Below are 12,403 nucleotides of genomic sequence, written 5' to 3'. Positions count from 1 at the left end.
GTTTATTCCGCAGAAAAGCACGCATCAATGGTTCAACTATTTTTCGGGGAAGCTAATTGTAAAGGTACTAGAGCTAATCAGTTATTTCATATGTACTGTCTCAAAAGAAGGCCTTACCATAAAACCGTTCTCAGAGCTATACGGGGCTTTGACCTCAATGTAAATGTCAATCTTAGATTTCGTGGAACTGGTCAACAAAACATCGACATGGAAGACCCCATTCTCGCCTACTTTATTGCATATCCTCGAGCCACATTGGCGTAGCCAGAAATTCATCAAGGGAGGTGTTATAACTATCTAAAATACCAAACGGTGGTCGAGAAGGGGGTGCAATTTTAATAAGGCGAAAGTTACACTCAAGGGGGGGTTTTGACACGGAAACCCTCCCCTTCTATACGTCCCTGTCAAACTAGGATTAGAAAACCCTCCCCTTCTATACGCCCCTGTCAAACTAGGATTAGATCTGAGAGCTATGACCTGGGTCTGTCAAGATACTTTATATCTAGGTTAAGGGGTTTTCCCCCGAGCTCTTCAGTTTCACCTTCCATAAAAACTTGTCGAGGTTAACTGTAATAGTTAGTGTAGGGAGCTGTTGGCTCTCGTGGCATGAAGGGCTTGCCATCACCCTCCTACGCATTGTAACCCGGCCACCTGAATTAATGGCTTTAAGAGTCGCTAGATGACTTAGGCCTAAGGTGGTGCCTTGGGTATTAGCCTAGCTGATTATTATTATTTATATTTATAACCATCCAGCACCACCACTTCCATCTATATCGAGCGACGCTTCAAGAAGCACTCCATGGCGGCGATATGGAACGACGCTTTGAATTTGGAAACTGGCTGAGTATCATCTACGAGACGACGACATTGGCCGGCTTTTACCAATTATCTGGTGATGGGTGCTCATTTTCTAGCGATGGACCATCAACCGACAAAACAACCACGATTGGAGGAATGTTAATCCCCGACGGGGATCGCCTCAAAACCAGCTGGGCTATGCTAATACACAAGGCACCACTTTAGGCCTAAGTCTTTTACTCTTTTTTTCTGCCACATCGTGTAGAAGGGCATACTTACCAAGCCTTGTTGCCGAACCTACTAGCCACCGAATAAGAAGAAATTCCATTGGCCGACTTGAAAGATTCCTGGTTCCAACATGATGGAGCGCCACCACGTCTACTTTGAGCTGTTTTGGATTATCTCGAAGTGGAGTTTCCTCAACGATGGATCGGAAGGAATGGCCCCATTCGATTGCCTCATAGGTCCCCTGATTTAACGCCGATAGACTTTTGACTGTGGGGATTTATCAAGGAGAAGGTATAACAGGCGCCAGTGACAAGCCCTAATAACTTACGGCAGAGAATAGTTGAAGCGTTACGTCTAGTCACTCCCAATATTTTCTAGGGATCTAAATATTGCTTACTAAATAAATAATTATTTTAAATAAACGGAATTTTTGTTCACAGTATTTAAAATTTTATAATCCAACTAAAGTTTCGGCTTCTTTAGGCCATCTTCAGGGGGATAATGCACTTTGTATAAGAAGCCACAAATAATTAAGTTAAATATTGCCTGTTTTTCTTAATGACCGCGTATTTTAAGGAAAAATAGGGTAATTTTAAAGATCGGTTTTAATTTTTTGTTTTAGAGTTAAGAAACAGTTCCTCTACCACCTACCATGAAAAATTATCAAATTTTTCTTTAATTTAAAAACTTAATAATTTGTTGTCAAGTACAACTTCCCTGAAAATTTCAAAATTTTAAGCGAAATAGTTTTTGAGAAAAATGCACTGACCGATCAATTTCAGACAATCTGTAGATATATAGTTGATTCTCATCATGGTGTTGTCGTGAAGTAACCCCAGAAATGATCCAACGTGCGTTTGATAACAAGATTGTTTAAGCTAAAATTTTTGTGGAAGCCGATGGGGGTATAATCGAACCATTGTTGTAACCGAGGGGCGTATTTTTCTAGGGCCGCCAAAACTCTGATAAAGCCCCACGGTAGAAATACTTCGCTTTCCTCACTTAAAACAACGACGAAGAGGTAAATTAAAGACCGACAACGTTTGGGGAAACTAAAATATATTTATTTATTAAAACCGATACACCCCCACTTTGCTGACCAACCCTTAAGACAATGACAAGTGATGCCAAATTTTTCTGTGCCTAGAGGCGCCTAAAGGGTTAATCCGCCCTGTTGTAACCTGCTGTAAAAAAACGTTTATCCAATATACCATAATCCTAAATGTGAATGCCATTTTCTTTAATTTTTTATGATCTAACTTTTGAACACCTATTTTTAAGGAAGCGTTGTTTTAAGTAAAATTAAACCAGAAAAGCAGTAACAATACAAATATATTTTTTAAATGAATAGCTAAGTGACTTTCGAAAAAGGAGTTTGAAAGAATGATTAAGCCATTCTTAGTAAAATGTTTCCAGTCATGATTTTTAGTAAAATATTGCTAATTTTGCATCAAACTTACGATATTCGTATGTTTTCGATGACGCTTTACAATTTTCTCCTTGCTTATAATATCTAGCACCTAGTGGCGAATAAATATTTTGAAAATGATGTGTTTTCAGAAAACAATGTCCTCCGGCATTAATAACGAACCATAAAAATTAATATAATCTAGCGATGACAGTTTTTGGAAAAAAAACTTTTCGAGCAAAAAATATCCTGTATATCTATATTATTCAAAATCTCATTAACATATTAAAAGCCGTTCTTTCTGAGACATTTTCGGGACAAAGTTTTTCAAACGTTCTATTTAAAAGGGGTTTGAAGTTTCAAAAATCATAAACAAATTAATGGCATTAATTTCCATAATATACCCTTCTTTATAAACATCTCGACGTTACAAGCAATGCGGCGTGAAATTTGTTGTAGCCATTTTGATAGTTTGATATATATATAGTCATTTGAGATTCCGTTTGATGTGTTCAATTTTGGTTAAATCTGTAATAAAGTCGTTCAACTACATTTTCATAGTCTTATCTTAAAACGCTTTGCACTCTCCCCCATCTTGCCCCTAGGCAGATTCGTATAAATCTTATTGTATTAGTCTATTTTGAATTAAATAATAAATTGAACAGGAGGTAAATATCACTGTAATCGCAAAACAAAATTACTTTTAATGCTCAATTCATTTATTTAAAAAGACTTTTCGTGGAAAGTACATATTATAATATCATATATAAAATATATTTTCAATATTCTGTATTTCTTATATTTGAAAGAATGCATTGCTGAAAAAAAAAGTTAGTTTTGTTATTTCAACAGAAATTGTTTCTTAAGTTATTGATACCAAATAGATTATAAGATTGGAACCGATATTAAGCAGCTACTCGAAAAGGGAAAATTAAATCGGCTCCCAAATAGAACCAATCGTTGGTTGTCAGGGGTTGACTCACTGGCATACCAAGAAGCTTTGGATGGTCCAAAGAGCGTTATCCTATGCTCACTTGTCTCTATGAGTGCTTTTGGTCCTCAAATTGGAAATTAAGGTGCCCTTCTATCAGATAACTAAACCTTGAACTTACGTCACCTTTACGTATCCAGCCTAGCCCAGGCCATAAAATAAAATATATGACAAAACTATGGGTCACGTAAAGTGTGAATACAAAAATGTATGGAGCAAATTCCAATTATTTCCTCTCTATTTGTGACAATTTTTATTCGCCTATATGATTCCTTATCAAACAGTTCCCTAAAAATGATTGAGTTCGATAAATTGATTTTATAAGGAAATATGTTATCAAAAATTACTGTATAAAAAAAGCACTGTCTCGAAAATAGTAATTTCTTATAGCACTTGTTCGTATTGAAGTGTTTAATAGCTTTTAAGGTCAACCAAGATTTTCTTAAAACATTAAAAAGTAAAATCGTAATAAAATCCGAAACTCTATTTAGTATCAAACTGGGTAGAATAAAATATTTGGTTTAAAAACTGTAATTCCTAATCTTTCTACGTGCAATAGAAAATGAATTTTTTCGTTGTAGAGACATAACCAAAGATAAGATGAAGGGAATAAGACATATAGTTATAACTCTGCTATGGCTAGTGGTTCCAATTTCTATCTGAAAAGGTATATCTGGTATCTGGTTCTTCTACACTTGTTGTAAACCGATAACCGAGCAGATAAAAAAACTTCGTCTCCCTTTATTTTATCTGCTCAGTTAAAATCTGTTAGTCTTATCTGAACATTTTATCTGGTACGTTTTTATTTTAAAAATACGATAATCAAACCAGTTATCTGCTACCGATTTTAGAATAAGATTATAAGTAAATGAAATTTTTTTAAGAGAAGGCTCTTTTACTTACAAGGAGACGACCAGAGGTGTTACTAACCGATTTTGTTTAAACTCGGGAATTTAGTAGACCTTCATTGGCTTCTGTTTTGCCATGGCATCCAGAAACGGTTTTAACAACTAAATCTAAATTTTTCTTTATGGGATTTAACATGGGAAACTCTTAAAATAACGGGCCTCACCATGTGAAATATTTGGGTGAACGAAAACAAAATTTGGTAAATGGAAATAAAATTGGATAAATTTGAATAAGTTTGGGTAAATTCCGAGCCAAATTGGGAAATGCTATTAGATTTGGGTAAATGAGAATAAGTTTGGTTTAGTGCGAATACATTTGGGTGAATGGAAACAAAATTGAGTAAATGCGTAAATGTTTGGGTAAATGCGAATAAATTTGGGGAATGCGAATAGATTGGTTAAATGAGAATAAGTTAGGGTGAATGCGAATACATTTGGGTAAATGAGAATAAGTTAGGGTGAATGCGAATACATTTGGATGAATGGAAACAAAATTTGGTAAATGCGAATATGTTTGGGTAAATGCAAATAAAATTGGGAAATGCGAGTGATATTGGTTAAATAGAAACATAATTGGATAAATGAAACCGAATTAGATAAATGAGAATAAGTTTGGGCAAAAGTAAATAGGGTTTGGGTAAATGCGAAAACGTATCGGTATATTCCAATAAAATTTATTTCCATTAACCTAAATTTACGTTAATTTACCCAAAATGACACGCAATTCACCAAAATTAAAAAAATTAAATCTTCATTTGACCAAGATATTTTGTTTAATTTTTTTAAATACTTCACTGGGGGACCCTGTTATTTTAAGATATTCCCATGTTAAATCCCGTAAAGAAAAGTTTAGATTTAGTTTCCAAAAACGTTTCTGGTGGCAAAACGGAAACCCATTGAAAGTTTTCCCTGAGTTTGAACAAAATCGGTTAGTCTCCTTATTAGTATAGCGCATAGTGCACAAACAGGAGGTTTAGTTTGTAACCTACACGTTGGGCCATCATTCAGAGTGAGATAGAATTCCTCCCAAGGACCCTACGCGGTAAACCTTTCATATATAAGCTAATAAACAAGAATTTATATGCTAGTTTAGTCGTAAACAATATTTTTGTCAAAGAAATATCCTTAATTTGTTGAAGGATATGTAACGTTCTTATCTGATTGCTCGGATAAAAAAATCAGATTGTAAAGGCGGTTTAGTAAACCAGATATAGGTTAAATTGGATATTTCTATTCGGATAAGTGTCATCGGACCAACTGTTATCTGCGGATGATTAAAAAAGGGGGTTAATCCGATTAGGAAATCGATGAAAAAAACTAGGTCTATTCGGATAAATAGCTGCTGGAAGCACTAGCTATGGCCCTAAAGGATTCTTGGTTTAAGTTAAACGTAGGGAACATCAGATTTTCCACATTTATTTTACTAATGGTATATATTTATATTTTGGAAAGATTTAATCTATATTATTGTTCTAAAGTTAGTTAATTTGAAACTACCTGGAAATCAGTAGAAGCGTTTTCGACTTCTTGTTGCTGAAAAAGAATGTAACGAATAAATTTATTTGGAAATATAAGAACGAATCACGAACAAAATAGCAGTTTTATCTTAACTTAATCTAATCTATCTTAAAAATAAATTTAAGCTCGTGACAATTTTCGCTTAGGGTTTTGGTCTAACAGGCGTATTTATCTGTTTTTATGAAAAACGAACCATAAAAATTTAATACACTACATTGATCAAACAATTATTGCGCTGCTTATGAGTAATTCAAATAATTTATTAAAATACTTAATTATTTTAAACAAAACGCGGCTATAAAAGTCACCTAGGGATAATTTTTAGAAAAGCTGCTCGTGGATTGGCAAAATTAATTTAATAAAATAGTTTAAAGAGATTTGGGTGTAGATAGTTCAGTTTTTCAGGGAGAGAAAGCTTTACCAGGGGTAGTCACTTCAATAATCAGAGGTATAAATCGTTAGAAATCACTCAAGAAAATAACTGGGAAAATCAATAATTTATGTACAAAGATTTTATGAGAGACTTTCCTCTAGGTGCTTTTGGCCTCGTAAGGACAAGGTATTTGTCAATATTTCTATCGTTTGGGACAAACACCAGCACGCGTGCTTTAATTGGTAAAACCATATTTTAATTTTATTATTAAACCTGTTTTTATCATATAATAATAAAAATTATAAACAGGTTTATTTGAAATTAACCAAGTAGGTTAATTCATTTTATATTTTTTCAAGGAAAAATATTTATTAATTCCAAAACAAAAAATGTTGGGAACTCACAACTTCTTGATCTATCCGGTCTAGACACTGCACCATCTGAAATTTCAAAAAAAAATAATTAATATTAATTAAATATGTAATATATTTAGAATATTAACTTAAATTCTGCTTAATAAATTTATGTTTTGGTTGTTAACTTTAGCTCCATGGAGCTCAATATGTGTAAATAGCACCCGCATAAATTAAGAAAGGTATTCAAAAGTAAAGCGACCTGAAGAGAAAACTAATAACCATATACAACTATTTTTAACGTTTATTTCCAATAAACTCTGATTGAAAATATTTCGATTCCTTTTTAAACTATTATATGAGTAATGATCATTTAAAATCTTTTTAAATGAAAATTTCGTAATTTTTTTCATAAATTTAGTGTTTCCAAAAGGGGACAAATTCCAACCATGGCTAACAGTTTTCAAAACCATATCTTTTATAATTATTATCATAACGCGATGATCATTCGCTCTATTGAAAGAAAACAATAAACAAAATGTCTTATGACCAGACGAATTTGGAATTAATATTTTCAATATAAAACATGACAATAAAATAATATAAATATTCGTACATTTTGTAAATTTTGATAAACATTTGATTAACGTCTGATATTCTACAACTTATCGAGCATATAGGTTTACCAAAGACCGATTTGCTTCTCTGATTATTCTTAAAAATTTAGATTAAAACTATCATAAACCATTTTCTAAATAAAATTATGTCCTTTTGAATGATACATAAGAAAACACATTAAAAAAATAAACATGGAATATTTCTTATTGAACCTCCAAATTTGTTGGTTCCAAATTTAAAATATTTTTTATAAAATCAAGCTCACCTCCTGTTGTTTTTCCGATGTTTCAACTCCGCCAATTTCGCACAAAAGCAGTAAAAATTCATTCAATGTTTTTTCAAATGTCAAGAAAACACATTTTGATATTTCTTCAATTCCCTATTTATGAAACAACACACAAAATCAATATTTGAATATATTTTCTATTGTTATTAATTTTCCGAGACAGAATAATTATATTAATAATTAATAGATATGATGTATCATTTCTACAATAAATGTATTAAAATCGTTAAAATTATTTGTATCGAGCCTATCAGTGCAATAGTAAAGCAGTTCAAACATACTAAGAAAAATACCAAATGTCTAGTTGGCCTTGTTCCTAAAATTATTTCCGTTGACTTATGTCAAAATAAAAAACAGCCGACCTTTTTTGTTGCAAAACAATTTCACAATATACTTACTTTTACCTCAAACACAATTTGATATTATGCATCAGAAATTAACCAGATCAATTTGAAAATTTACAGAAAATCCGTTTTTCTTATCTATATACAACAAACTACAACGATGGCATTAAATTGTGGCAAACAATTAAAATGGCAATACAATACGTTCTAAAATACGGATTTGGGGGCAAGTACTCCACGGGGCACATACATTACATGTTTTAACATGTTTCTTATCACCAGAATACTCAGTTTTTTAAATCATTTTTTTTAATGTGATCCCTAGCGGCCGAGTTAACTACCTATTTCTTTTTGAACAATTTCAATTTTGTCGGTGGATAGATCTATGGATTCTTATGAAGTTTTTTTAAGGAAAGCAATGCTTAACTATCTGGAAATTGTTGCTCGTCCTTCTTCATATCCTATCGTGACCAACTATACTTAACTAAAAAACTTGTCAATCTACCCCTTTACTAAGAAGAAATTGATCTTTTCAAAAACCTTATATTCCAAATATTATCTCTAATCAAGCCTACGAAGATGAGGAATCGGAGGGTGAAGACTAATTTAATTTGGAAATCATACATTTAAATAATGAATTGGAAACCTAACCATTTCGTTTTTAAAATATTTTAAATTATCAGAGAAATCAAATTTAAACCTTTGAAGCCCTGGATTACTAAGGGCTTAATTATTAGTATTCGTAAAAGAGACAACTTAAAGCGGAAATGAAATAAAGAACCGTTTAATCTACAGCTTTCACAGTTATACCACAGTTTAAGACAAAGATTATCTGAACTATAACGCCTGACAAAGTGTAATTATTATAAAGAAAAAATTGTTTGTGCCAAAAATTATCTTCCAACAATTTGGAATATCGTTAAAAAGGTCTGTCTAGGCAAAAAGGATACGCAAGCATTAAATGAATTTAATATTAATATCGAGTGTAGAACAATGGATTCAAAAATGAACATCATGCTGTGGCGGACGGCATTAATAAATATTTCACAAAAATAGGAGATAAAATGGCCCAGAAAATAATAGATTTAAATCACCAGAAAGTGAATTTTTCTGGAGTTACGCGAAATCAAAGAAGTATTTTCCTTAATCTCGTTGCTGAAATAGAAATATTCAACCTTATAAAAGGCTTAAAATATTCTGCCCCTGGAAGTGATGGCATAAATGATAAAACTTTAAAAACAATTAGTAGGTACATGGTTTATCCTCTGGCTCATATAATTAATTTAAGTTTCGAGCTTGGAAATTTTCGTGATGTCTTAAAAATTGCACTTATCGTTAACTCATATAAAAACGTTTTGAGAAAGCAAAGCAATGAAAAAGAGGCTTGCTAGTTTTTAAGAGGAAACTATTCTGTTGTCATATAACAATATTGCATATTTCACCTCTAAAGTTATGACTGTGAAACCATTATTCGTTAAAAACATCATAACAAATATTTGAAAATTGAAAAATAATGATCAATGTTTCATTAAAAGTTGTAGGAGCACAAGTCTTCCATATACTATGAACTTTACACTCCTTAAAATGTTAAAAACTAAAACTCAAAAACAGGCTTAATACTTGGGATATAAACTTTTTAATTACTTACCTTTAAGACTAAAAATAGAAGTTAATTTTTTCGATTTAAAAAGGTATTAAATCAATGGATTATTGAACATGATTGGGAAATTAGTAATTGTTTAGAAAACTAACTGTAATTTCACCTTAAATATTCAAATAAGTGATACCAAATTTTGTACTCAGAACGATAGATAGTGTTGTACTTCATACCAACCCCCGCTGCCCACACGCGTCTACGCATATACAGCAGGTTGAAAGCAAATATTTGAAGATTAATTTTGTACTTGAAAAAAAATGATGCTTTACATAAATAAAATAAATAAATGAAGAAATAAATGCAGACTTTTCAAAGTCGTTATAAGAATAGTTATTATTTACTGTTAAAGAATCCATAAGTTATGTTTTTGAATTTGGGAACCCTAAAATATCTAAATGCATTATATTTGAAATATAACATAACGTTTCAGATTTCTATGGAACAGCAGTGACGGCTTCAGAAATACTTGAAATTATTATAATCAGCTTAGCTAATTTCCAAAGAACCACACATTCCTAAGCAAGTGCCTCCATAAGCCAATTACCATTATCCTTAAATATTGTACAAATTGTTTTCACATACCCTTCTTGGTAGTTCTCTGTTAAGGCAGTTTTCGATTAAAGCGATATTATCAAGATTACCTGTAAAATGTTTATGTTTATTTAATGTAAGAGAATCCTGAAAAAATGATTCCACATATATAAAAAAATATAACTTTGCAAAGTTTCAAGGTGTGCTTGCGTCAAAATGCGCGACGGAATCCGTTTTTTAAATATTCCGAAATTATAGTTTTCATGAATTGGGTTTAAAAGAAGAAAATATGTTTTATCTTACCGCAAAAGGGCGGTAGTGAAGAAGAAGCATGATGAATTAAGAAAGCGCATGACAAGAAAAATATGATGGTTCTCATTGTTGCTGATTTTGGGTTGTTATTTTCGATGTTAATTACAACTAGAGCCTTTATATAATAAATTCATTCCTCATATGATTTAGGTAATCTGATGTTAGCAGCAATTATTTTCTTATCAATTATAGTTCTCATTTTTAAATTTCTAATAATTGTTATTTCCTTGTTAATAGTTATAATCGTATTATCAGACTTCCTTTGTAATAATTGACTCGCTTTATTAGTCTTATGGTTTAAAATTAATTATAATACTGCTATCAGCAGTGTTTTATTTAATAAGAACTTCTGCTGTGAGCCCAAATGTCCTCTCTAATCTTCAAAAATTAAGATTTAATCTATACGTTACACTCTAAGAAATAACCCTAACCGAACATTAATTTAACCCAAAAATTTACAGTCATTTGAACGTATTGAATTTGGTCGTAAAATTAACGGTCAAATTATTGTTATGTTACTTAACGGTAATCTGATATTTAAAAATACGGTGAAATGGAACTTGAAATTTTTTACCGCTAAAAAAACTGTGACAATTGTTTTTTTAATTTTACAATAACACAACATTAAATAAAAGTGTAGACCGTTGAAATAAGATTTTAACCCTAGAGCTGGTGGGAAAATGTTTTTCTACGGTAACGCCACATTAAAGAAAACACTCAAACGTCGATCAAAATGGTTTAAAGGAAACTATATAAGCTTATTTTTTGAAAGAACATTAAATAGTTATTTTTATAAAGTAACGTGGCCTTCTTGTTTAAATGTGGCTCTAACGTCACAGTCGAAAGAGCAACACATTATGTTTTATTTTTATTCATTTATAGAAATATCTATTGAAATAAAATAAATCTATAAAAAATTAAAGCATTAAATATTTTTCTCTACGTCAACGTTTGCTTTTTTATACTTTATTGGCACGCCCGTTTCGCACGTTGACATCAAAATCTTTAAAGAAAACATTTGGCTTACTAGTGTCAAAAATCTCAAATATTTTGATATGAACAAAGAAGGAACCAAACGAGGCAACTCCTTCAAATTGAATTCAAATTCGCGGGTTTGTGTACCGTCTCGTGGTGACGCCATCAAAAAAGAAGTGGTAAGTGGTGAAATCATAATCAATGTTCTCAATCGTATGATGATAATGGTAGAATGGGGATCCAAGAATTATCTTTTCGCCACGAATGCGTGACCCAGCTAGGGGTCCTCTAAGCAGACGATGGATGTTTATTCCTCTATAGTAGTCTTAACAACGCGTGTTTTAAAATGAATAATCCATAGCACGGTCACGCCTTTCGCGGAGAATAGCTTGTTCTTAGATCTCCATTGAATAGCTTTAGCTCAAAATTAGGTTTGCAAGAATCAATCCTGACACGGAGCACCTATGTCCATAGACAAAGTTTATAATGGTGACGGATTTTTTTCAGAAGTTAGGCTTTTCAGTTTTTACGCTCAATTAACCTTACAGCTATAGCTGCCATCTAATATATAAAGAAGAGTGTTTGTTACTTTGTTTGTTTGTATATAAGTTTGTCCGCTATAGGAATCTACAGTTTCCAACTTAGGTCGATCACATTTGGTATTCTATCTCATGGTACCCTGACTGTGTTTTTCGACCGTTACGGTCACCAAAACCACTTTAATTAATTGAATTAATTTTATAATTGGGTATATCCGCTATAAACAAGATACTACACTTTGGTCTTAGCCAAAAGACCGAGTTTCTGAATTTAAAAAAGCTTAAATTATTGCATTTTTTAAAGCCTTCTTCTATAGAGACTAGGCCGTAAAATAAAAGGCAAATTATTATGTAATCAACGTATAATTGGTTAATATGGTCATTAAACAGTTGGTTAAATTTTTTACGGCGTTCTATTTTCGTACGGAATGTGTCAGAGTTTACGACTACGGTTGATTTAGCTAAATTGTAACATTTGTTAAAAATTTCACAAGACGTGATACGACACCTAATAATATAACGAGGCACATTACCTCGGAAATACCGGGTACCCCAGGTATTGCA

At 32.0% G+C, this 12,403-nt stretch overlaps 1 protein-coding gene across 1 annotated transcript; it reads right to left on the bottom strand.

The window, feature by feature from the left end:
* Positions 1–3,147: 3,147 nt before the first annotated feature.
* On the bottom strand, positions 3,148–10,401 carry LOC149939341 (uncharacterized). The gene is made up of 6 exons (XM_090179904.1): positions 10,317–10,401; positions 10,065–10,123; positions 7,461–7,574; positions 6,629–6,664; positions 5,831–5,866; positions 3,148–3,252 (listed from the first exon to the last, which is right to left on the bottom strand). The coding sequence occupies exons 1-6, from the start codon at positions 10,390–10,392 to the stop codon at positions 3,214–3,216; spliced, it is 360 nt and encodes a 119-aa protein (XP_090036030.1). The 5' UTR covers positions 10,393–10,401; the 3' UTR covers positions 3,148–3,213.
* Between the last annotated feature and the right edge of the window lie 2,002 nt (positions 10,402–12,403).

The sequence above is a fragment of the Leiobunum rupestre genome, chromosome 6, assembly GCF_980474605.1.
Source record: "Leiobunum rupestre chromosome 6, qqLeiRupe1.1.hap1, whole genome shotgun sequence".
NCBI lineage: Eukaryota > Metazoa > Arthropoda > Arachnida > Opiliones > Sclerosomatidae > Leiobunum > Leiobunum rupestre.
The sequence above is the reverse complement of the archived record's forward strand: the minus strand, read 5'-3'. Positions and strand labels throughout refer to the sequence as shown.

Coding starts and splice junctions, on each gene's coding strand:
- LOC149939341 (XM_090179904.1), bottom strand. CDS start 10,392: ATGAGAACCATCATATTTTTCTTGTCATGCGCTTTCTTAATTCATCAT. Junction 6,665..7,460: donor CATCGGAAAAACAACAGGAG/GTGAGCTTGATT, acceptor TTGAAATTTCAG/ATGGTGCAGTGTCTAGACCG. Junction 5,867..6,628: donor ACCGGATAGATCAAGAAGTT/GTGAGTTCCCAA, acceptor ATTCTTTTTCAG/CAACAAGAAGTCGAAAACGC.